Source organism: Drosophila miranda, chromosome XR (assembly GCF_003369915.1).
Source record: "Drosophila miranda strain MSH22 chromosome XR, D.miranda_PacBio2.1, whole genome shotgun sequence".
Classification (NCBI taxonomy): Eukaryota; Metazoa; Arthropoda; class Insecta; order Diptera; family Drosophilidae; genus Drosophila; species Drosophila miranda.
Window position 1 is genome coordinate 16341271 of NC_046674.1, and position 10442 is coordinate 16351712.

Here is a 10442-nt window from a genome sequence, read left to right on the forward strand (position 1 = left end):
GGGCCAGCAAAGTCCACTTGCTTGAAACTGTGTTTAATATTCGGTCTGAAATCAATAGGGGGGGTCAAAAGAGACAGGAAATATGCAAGGTAAGAGGGCATATCTGCAGGATATGTCCATACTGAAGTAGAATTATGAGTCTTATAAACGGATACAAGATTCGAGGCTTGAGACACTTATTATAAACTAATAATAGACCATCCAGATGTGTGGAATATGTCTACTTTTGGGGGGTACCCCCCAGTGGGTATGAAATCCATGGAAATCCATTAAAAAATAACCATGTCCGATAGTTATGCCCTGTACTCGTAAATTTCAGCTTTAGCCCAAGTAAAAAATGGTCTCAAACCATCCTTGGGGGGGGAAGACATTGAAAGAATATACAAAATTGAGGTATAAACTCTTCAATTCTTATAATTCGTATAATCCACATCAATCTTAACATTTATCTATCTCCCGTACTCTTAATGATCTATTTGTACCAATCGGAAACCAGTAGGAGATCTGGCTAGGACGACCTGACCACCGATTTCCCCTGGTAGAGCCGCAAACTACTATTCTGTGGCCGTTTGGCTTTTGCCAACAGTCAACACATAAAAAGTTGGCAAAAGGAAAAAAATGAAGAGAAAAGACGAAACTTTAACAAAATAAAAATGAATTCTGCATATTTCCCACGTGGTCAGAGAAAAGTTTGTCCCAGCCGTCAACTGCCTTCGGTTGTGGGGCCAGAGTTCATGGGAAAAGTTGACTCGTTTGTTGATACGAAACGCCTTTTATTTATGGCCAAGAGGTGGTTTTTTCTTTTGCTCTTTGTGGTGGGCGGGACGGCTAGGAGAGACCTAGCAAAAAATATGGAATCGTTCTTTGATTGCTAACAGGAGGTGTGGGGGGACGGAGCTCATTCCGTGGCCAGCAGATGCGTCTCGAAAGTGATGTGGTTGATGTTTTTGAAGCTGGGATCATCCACAGATCCGAAGAACTGCCGCCAGCAGGCATCCACAAGGGCCGCTGTCATGTGGCGTAGGAAGAGCATCTGGATGTTTACATACAGCGATACCGTCTGCCAGTAGGTGAGGCAAAAGTGCTGGATGACGAAATAGAGCCGGCCGTAATTGAGCACTCCGGAGACGACAAATGTGAGCGTCCAGGGCAGGGCAAAGTAGAAGAATGTCCTCCAAGGAAAATAGGAGCCCTCCGTCTGCTCCAGCTCAGCGTCGAGCGTCGCCTCGTCCATCTCAAGCTCCTCTTTGGTCGCCGTTCGACGGCGCACCCAATCGGCAATCACCTCATGCGCCGTTACCAGCTGGCTGGAGGATTTCATCCTCATGCTCGTGCTTCGCACCCGTTCGTCGAGCAGTGCCCGACGATTCTCGGCCCGCTCCACTGAATCCCGATGGCGCCCATACCACAGACCAATCATCGCCAGCAACGAGTATAACAAGGCCCTGGCCAGCATCAACGTCCTGTACTGATAGCTCACGTTCAGGCACAGGCTACGGTCCACATTCAAACTGTTCCAATTAATTTTGGCATGGGCCTCCACCGTGGGCTGGATCACCGCGCAGACGTGCAGTCCCATGAGAAGAACAAAATATATAATGTCTCTGAACTTGAACATGGCGAATTTCGAACTTTAGCGTGAATCCAAACAAGAAGAAATACAAAAATAAATTTGTAAGGCTTAGTATCGTGTTGTACATGAATTAACTTTAAGTACTGACAGCATTGCTCGGAAAATCAAAACTAATGCGGCCCCAACACAATTCAAATATTTATATGCCCGCCAACAACAAAAAAAAAACAGTTGGAGAGTCACTCACAGTTTTACATCCGATAGCAAAAGGTGATATGTGTAGAAATATTTTAAAAATACTAACTGAATAGTTTCGATAGCTAATCGCTGACGAGGGAACTGCTTTGAAAACCAATGTTAATGTTCAACCAACAAATATATTAAATAAAATACTTACGGTATGTAATATTTACATATATTAATGAAAATAGGGTAAGGAAACGTTAATATGCATGTTTTTCGAATTTTTGATTTCTCAGACGATTATGAATATGATTTCTAATCATCGACAGAGAGCGATTAACCCATTGTCGAGCACGGGGGTACTTAAATATTCCCACGAAAATAATGAAACTAGAAGAATGTTGGCGCACTTCAGGTGAAGGATATCGTGGCCTTTTTTAAAATAACGATGTAGGACAGGGTGAATTTACAAGAAGAATTTACATACAGTATTATTTCCCGTGGTTTAACTCGAGTTGTTTTTCTGTTTAAATAAATGGGGCTTACGTGGGTTAAGCTCGTTTTTCATCGGTATTTTCGCGGTATTTCTGATGGTCAGACCGTATATCTTATCGATAAGTGCGACGAAAAAATTAGTCGTAATTTTGAATGGGAAAGATTCGTACAAGCCTCACCTCGTATGTTAGGTCAAGGTGTATTGAGAAAATGGGGTGGATTTTACCTTGCTTGCGTTGCATTTTCTGGCCCGTTCTGCCTGTTGTCCACACCTTCTTTTTCTTTCCATTATGTAGCAAATGTGTAGTTACCATGTATTTTCTTCGTCTTTTTTATTTTGATTTCGCTCTGCTGCTTATTGTTGATCTTCCATCCAGGGCTACCGTTTAAGATATTTGTATAACGTTTTGGTATATTTCTGAGGACGGTATATGTTATCGATAAATCCGATGGTCACACCGCTTCCATCTCTTTTCCGGCTAGATTGTGACTTTTTCAATGCACCGTTTGTTTTTATTTGCTTAAAAGATAAGAATTGCACTGAAATGGAGGGCGCAATTGCGCATAACTTAGCGAATGGCCAAAATCGCACCAGCGACGTGGAGGCCGGCCAGATGAAACACTTCTCGGCCCTGCATCTGCGCCGCCAGGTTCTGAGCGGTTTGGCTGCCGAAAACTTTAGGACGCCAACGAAAATTCAGGCTGCAGCCATACCCATGGCTCTGACTGGAATGGGTAAGTATTTGGCTCATAGCTAATAAGAAATAAAACCCCATTAACATTTGGTTTCGTGTGTGAGAGTAGATTTGTTAGTGCAGTCCAAGAGCGGCACAGGCAAGACGCTGATCTATGTGGTGACCGCGCTGCAGATGTGCAGACTTTCGACAAAGCATCCAGAGGTTTTGGTGATTTTGCCAACACGGGAGCTGGCACTTCAGGTGCACGACACATTCCGTTTTTTGGGTGAGAAACTGCGGCCCTTCAAGGTCAGTTCCTTTATCGGCGGCACCGATGTGACCAAGGATCGAGAGAAACTACGCAACTGCCATGTGGCCATTGGTACACCGGGTCGCCTGCTGCAACTGCACGAAAAGGGCGTTCTTAATCTGTCCATGGTGAAGTTGCTGGTGCTCGACGAGGCCGATCAGCTCTACGTGACGGCGAGCCTTCAGAAGACGGTGAACGCCCTGATTGCGGTGCTGCCGCTGCAGCGCCAGATCATTGCCTGCAGTGCCACCTTCGATCAGAATCTGGACGAGAAGATAGCCAAAATTATGGAAAAGCCCATCCTGATATCGAATAGCGAGCGCGCCACCGTGCTCCTGGGCATCCGACAGTTCGTCTACGAGTTGCCCGAACAGGTCAACAACCTGCTCGAGATGCGTCTGAAGCTGGAGGCCCTGAAGAAGATCTTCGCCCAGCTGAACTACGAGCAGGCAGTGCTATTTTCCAACTCGAAAATGCGCGCGGACTCGTACTGCAGCTACCTGAACGCCGGCAAAATACCGTGCACGCTACTCTCGGGCGACCTCGCTCAGCAGAATCGCTCCGAAGTCTTCGAGGGCTATCGCAACTTTTCGGTGCGCACCATAGTGGCCACGGATCTGATCGCTCGAGGCGTGGACTCGCATCACGCCAACTTAGTGATCAATCTGGACCCGCCCACTGATCACATAACCTATCTGCATCGCACCGGGCGTGCCGGACGCTTCGGCTCCAAGGCCATAGCCATCACATTCATCTCGTCGGCGAAACAAAGCGAGAACTTTAAGAACATTCTGGCCAAGGCCGGCACCGGCATGTCCGTCCTGCAGTTCCCCACAGAAGGGCCGCCGGCAAAGGACTTTAACTACTTTGAGTTTGATGCCTATCAATTTCCATACTATTTTAAGACCGAAGCCTGTGAGCAGGACAATAACGAGCTGAATCGAATCAAAAAACCGAAGTCCACCATGCTGGCCATCAAAATAGCCGAAGAAAATGCTGAACACGCCACGGATGGGACTCCTGTTGAGGAAAAGACACAGGATCCTATGGAGCAAATCGATGAGCCCAAAATAGAAGAGACTTCTCCTCAGGCTAAAGAGGAGTTCGTCAAACCAGAAGTTCTCTCTCCCGCTCAAGTGGCGGAGGAAAGGCCGACCAATCTACAATTTGAGATTCTCACATATCCCCCCATGGACGAGGCCAACAACAATCCTCCGGAAGACACCAACCGAGCATTTGAGGTGCTCTCGTTGCCGGAACCCGTTGGAGAGATTCCCGCTCTGAATGAGGAAAAGCCCAGCACCAGCTCTGCAGCCAAAAAGAAAGAGAAACAAAGGCGCACATCCGAAACGCAAAAGGCTGCGAAAGCCCCCAAAAGCCCTTGCCCCGAAGAGCCGCAACCATGCTTCGCAGACAACAAGGAGAATCGACCATTGAATGGAGTAGAAACCGCCACAGAAAGCCGGCCAGGGTCCAACCAGACAGTGATGGCAGTGGATGGCTCTCCTCAAACATCAAAAACCATATCGGATGGCACAGCAAAGCCTCCAGAGTCCCAGCAGATGGGCTTGGAAGAGGACTCACCGCAGACATCACAGACACCAACGGAGGCGTCACAGGAACCCACTCAGTCCACAGGCTGTTCGGTTGAAACACACCCGGGACCGCCAGTGAATTCGATCAATACGAAGACCTACTGCCTGGTGGTGCCTGCCACGGAGAACAGCTCGACCACACTGCAGCCGCATGTCCTGTCGAACACGGTGGACGATGCCAGCAGCATTGTCTCGGATAGCCTGGAGTGCGGCTATGCCAGTGATGCCTCCTATGTCAGCCACTACACGGAGAACGATGGCCAGATTATTTGGCAGCGCTTCAGGGCCCGTCAGCGACTGCTCAAGAGGCGCCGTCGAAACCGCAAGGCTCATCGCTGGAATGAAAAATTCTCAAGATTTGTACGAGTGAAGCCAGCATTCAGGAGTGGAAGGGTAAGTGTGGCCTGGATCACACTCAAAGATCGAGAAGCTAAGCAAAACTATACGTCATTCGTTTCAGAAACCCGGCATCGATTCTCTTCTGCCAGTTCTGGCCCACCATCAGTTGCTGACGAAGTTTGAGAACAGGGAGAGCATAATCAAACGCTTGAATGCCTACAAAACGATATTCAAGGTCAAGAATGAGTCGGACTGGCTGGACGCACTCTACAGGACGGCAATGGAAGTTTACTATACGAATTATGGCCCTGCCGCAGAGCAGGACAAATCGGAGAGGCAGAGGCGGCAGCAGCTGCCGCCAGTTCTGGGAAAGCTGAGCGTTCATGTTGCCCATCAGATGGACATTCCAGCCGCGGCTGCTCCGCCGGCAGCTGTTGTCGTTGAAGCCGAAAACGAAGCCGACGATGAGGCGGACACATCCGAATCAGCCTTGACATCAGGGGACGAGGAGGTTTTTGAAGAAATGAGTTCCCCATCGAGCGGCTTTGGGGAGAATACAGAGGAGAGTGCCTCTTCGGGCATTGAGACGTCTGTCTACGATCCTTCTGGTTCCTCAAATGCCCAGGACAATGATGATGATGATGATGAGGAAGACTATGACAATGAGGAAGACTATGACGATGAAGAGGTCGAGGACGAGGAGGAGGAGAATAATGCATTTAGCAATACTGAGAGCACTGACAATAGCTTTGTGATGAGAAACGTACGCCATCGACCTACTAAACGGGCAGCAAGTGACAGAACTGCCAGCAGTTCTAGCAACGAAAGCAATGCTGGTAGAGGCCACATTTCTCCAGATCGAACCAATGCCAACGATGCCTGCAGTGCCCCAAAGACTGATGAAAGCATTGCCGAAGAGACTGATGAAAGCATTGCCGCAGAGACTGATGAAAGCAGTGCCCCCGAGGATCGAGAGTCAGTACAACCGGATGTTGCCCAAATGAACCGGGCCAAAAAACTCTGGGAGGAGACCTTCAACAGGCAGTATCTGATAATTGCCAACCACGTGGCCAATCACATGGCCCAGTTCCAGGACGAAGAGGACTAAACAAGCACAACCAACCATTCTCCTTCCGAAGACTGGTCGGACGGAGAGTCAGTCATTAATATTAAACAATCTCTCGCTAAATAGAAACAAACTGAAAACGGACAAGTTCCCAGAGGCTGCATCAGTCTTTCTCTCCCTCTTTATATACATTTTTCGAAATGTTACCCACACTTGAACACTTTTTGAAACGGTAATGAAATGAAATTTAAATTTTTTGCAATGTATAACAAGAATTAACCGATATACACATAATATACTCCATAAAAACCTTAACAAAAATATATATATATTAAACTGGTATTGGAATACTAGAACCCATAGTTATAGACAAGTACAACCGTTTAAAGGCTATGTGATTACATATAATATATCGTATATCAATAGAATTATACTTGCATACGTCCTAGTGATACACGAATGAGTATCGAAGTGAAAGACAATGAGAAAGTTAAGTTTTTGTTATGAACTAAATGCGAAACCGATTGTACAGGCGGAACCGATTGTACAGGAAAACCCGATTGAATCAACATTAATTAGAGACTAATTATAACCTTAAATTTACTTAAACCATTTAAAGAACCATGGAAAGGGTTATATATATATTTTCACGATTCACCAGAAAAAAAAATACTAAATTTGAAGAGCCATGAACAAATATCTTGAAGTCATTTTCTTTTTCACCCAATTATTAATTATTTTTCAATAAAATTTTGCAATACAAAAACAATGTTTTGTAATATTTATGAATTCTTTAAATTCTTCTTTTTTTTTTTGCTGTAGAAGGTAGAACCTATATCTCAGACTATAAGAGTTAGGAGCAACCCAATGTTGTATCCAGACTCCTCTGATATCAAGTTTGCTTCGCCAAGCCCTCTTCTGCCCCCACAAAGAACGAAAATCTATAGCTATGGATCAGATCGGATCGTTATTATAGCCGGAACTTGATGAAATTATGCAAGATGTGTTCGCTCCCGCAACGCGCTCTCTTTTCGACTATTATTTTCTCTCTCTCTATCTCAAAGAGCTCTCAGTGTGTAGTGCGGAGCGTAAACTAAGGCCCGAAAGAGAGTGGTCGGACCAACTTGTATAATTTTCAGTGGCTAAGCTGTTCCCAGCCACGCGCTTACTCAGTCTCTCTCTCTCTCATACACTCTTCCTCGTGCAGTGTGCGCGCTCTGGAGGAGGGGAAGGGAACGTGGTGACCAGCGTGAGAGAGAGAGAGATAGATGTAACTGCATACAGAATAGTAGCGGAGAAATGGAACAGATGAAATATTTTCAAATTCTATTATTTCAATATTTCAGCAGATGGAAAGAGGGCTAGCTAGCGGTCGTGGTTCATCTCTTTCTCTCTCTGTTTTTCCTTGACAGATGAGTGAGAGAGAGACAGAGCATTGTATAAGCTCACATATAAACAATAAGGAGGGCCTACCAAATATTAATTTTGAGTTTAAAAGTAAAATATAAACAATAAACAATAAACTGCGGGAAGAAGGACTGCTCTTTGCCTGCCTTTATGGTTTTAATTGTTAGAAATGTGTGTTGGGAAAATGTTTAAAAATATATGAGGTTGGTTTCGATTAAGTTTAAATATATGTCTATCATAATACATTTGATATTTAGTGGTAGGTTGGATGGCTTAGAAGTTATAACATTCTTTTCTCTATCATTTAGCTGGGAGCCGTCAAGCCGCGGCCCTTGCCACAACGTTGCCCGCTCCCTTGTAATCCCAACTGAAATGATTATTATTTAAAGCCACATATTTGCATGAGATGGAGCTATGGCCACTGAGGCCTTAAGCTCGTTGGGGTAAGAGGGATATTTAAGAGGATATTTTTAGGAATTTGAGAACTCTTTTGGTACTTGTGTTAGCGATATGAGGTCTATGTTGTGGGGCGAGGGTGGGTCGCATGTCTATGGCGGATTGTTTTGACCATTTAGTGGGCGTTGGAGAGCTTAGTGGGGCCAAGTCTCCGCATTTATGATGACTTTTTGTGGCAAGGGCTAGTGAAAGAGAGTAGGCTCATAAGTTGGTGCCAGGCAGAGGTTTTTGTGTTTTTCTCCCATTTATATTTCAATAAAAATGTTTAATAAGAAAAAAAAAATATTTTTGTTATGAAAACCATAAAAATAAATAATATAATGCTATATAAATATGTATTAAATATATATAAATATATGTACATGTAAAATGCAAAGGAAACCATATTTTTCGAGTATGAAAATGTCTTTGGACCGCGTTCTGTATTATTTAGGGTTTATCTTCTTTCGTTTAGGAAGAAATAATCCCTTGATCGACTGCTGGGAGCGCCAGTCCCCAGCCAGAGCATAAATCATAAATTTGTAGAAGGGGGGGGCTTGGCGGCATGGGCATCATCAGCTGTGGGGCAACAATATTGTTGCACAGCCATGCTGTGTCGCCGCCGCTCACTTTGAATTGATTGCAACTGAATGCGGCATCTGCGTCGGTGGCAGAGTCCAATGCACATTCGCCCTGCGGTGGAGCACGCAAAAGCTTTTGCCGTTGTAGTTGTCGTCCCCATCTGGATGGGGCAGCCACAGCAGCAACAGCAGTTCGCGTGCACTTGCGTTCCACATCCAATAAGGAGCGTGAGAACCTGCCGCATGAATGCAAAGTGAGTTGGAAGCAGCAACGGCTCGGCTCTGAGGCTGCGACTCCGACTGCGACTGCGACTGCGACTGCAACAACATTTTATAGATGCTAGAAGTTGCATTTTGTCGCTGCGCTTTGCCCCAGAGCCCCATAGCCCCTACCCCCTACCCCCTGCCCCCCACCCATATCCCATACGCGATTCGATTAGCGATAAATGCGAGATGCGAAAAATGCTGCTGCCTTTGTCGTTGGCCAACTGTGGCTGTTGCAGGTGTTAAGGCTTTATAATGATGTTAACATTTTTATGGCCCACAACAAAATAAACTTAAAAATTTGTTCAGCGCAATAATATTTTTGCGGTTTAAGCTTCTCTTTGCCCCCATATATGGGGGCACAGGCAATTGCCGTTGCCGTTGCCGTTGCCGTTGCTGCTGCTGGCGCGCGGCTGCCTTTCGGCTAAGTGGAACGCTCCAGGGGCCAAGAGCCAAGTCACAGATACAGATACGCTCATACAGGCCTCAACAAAACTAATTAAAATCGCTGAACGTCGTAAACAATTATGGCCAAATTACTGGAAAATTAAATAAATATTATATGGTTGTTGTTTCTTTTTTTTTCTCTTTCGTTTTTCGTTTTGTGTAGGTTGCAACAAGAGATCCATGAGGCACCGCCAATGCCGAATGGGAACACCTGAGGTGTGATGTAGAATCTTTAAGGTCGTTTTCATTTTAAAGAAGATTTCTAGAGAATCATTTAAGCCTTATTATTTTTCTTATATTTACAAAAGAGAAAGAAAACGGAACCCCCCCCAAGACAATAAAAGATACCTCTATCCTCTTTTCATCGAAGGACCAATATAACAGCTGTTTTCGGGGACTCTAAGGGATAATCTTCAACCTGCTCCAACTAGAATTTAGATCCCATGCAAAGCCAATCAATTCCAGGCCTGGACTCGGGACTTTTCAGCCCTGAGATCCGACCCTCTCCTGTGGGTAGGGCCCAGCGATTTATGTGACCGAACGGCTGACGCCTGGCCACGCATTCATAAATAAAAGTCATCGTTAATTAAATTTAGTATAAACAACATGGCATGCCTGCAATTATTCACTCACTCACTCACTCACTCAGTCAGTCAGTCAGTACCGTGGCGCACCGTACCGCTCCCAGAGCCCAAAAAAAGCGGCGACAGGCCACAAAACAAAACAAAAAAACCAAAAACAAAAAATAAAAAGAAACGCTAGGGAAACGCACGCAATGTTTACAGTGACAGCCAAGAAAAAACAAACAAAACTGCTGTGAGTCGACAATGGGGATACCCTGTACCCGAAATGAGAGCTTAGGCGTAGGGCTATGTGGATGAAAAGAAAGCAGAGCTGCACGGACTCACCTGGTACTCATTTGTCTTCATTATTTTGTGTGTAATATTCATCCGATTGCTAGGAATCTGGAAAAAAAAGTCAAATTTCTATATTACTATAAAGTTTTCTATATAACGAATTTATTTCCAGAAGACACCCTAATATGCTGGCGAGATACCGCCGTGGGCTGG

At 45.2% G+C, this 10442-nt stretch overlaps 2 protein-coding genes across 2 annotated transcripts; one reads left to right on the plus strand and one right to left on the minus strand.

Annotated features, from left to right (window-relative positions):
- Positions 1-749: 749 nt before the first annotated feature.
- LOC108151197 lies at positions 750-1744 on the minus strand. Its single transcript, XM_017279667.2, has one exon. It carries the CDS (start codon positions 1616-1618, stop codon positions 899-901), a length of 720 nt encoding a protein of 239 aa, XP_017135156.1. The 5' UTR covers positions 1619-1744; the 3' UTR covers positions 750-898.
- Positions 1745-2705: 961 nt separating this feature from the next.
- Positions 2706-6935, plus strand: LOC108151192 (probable ATP-dependent RNA helicase DDX20). The gene is made up of 3 exons (XM_017279639.2): positions 2706-2986; positions 3056-5226; positions 5294-6935. Exons 1-3 carry the CDS (start codon positions 2797-2799, stop codon positions 6278-6280), a joined length of 3348 nt encoding a protein of 1115 aa, XP_017135128.1. The 5' UTR covers positions 2706-2796; the 3' UTR covers positions 6281-6935.
- Positions 6936-10442: the final 3507 nt, after the last annotated feature.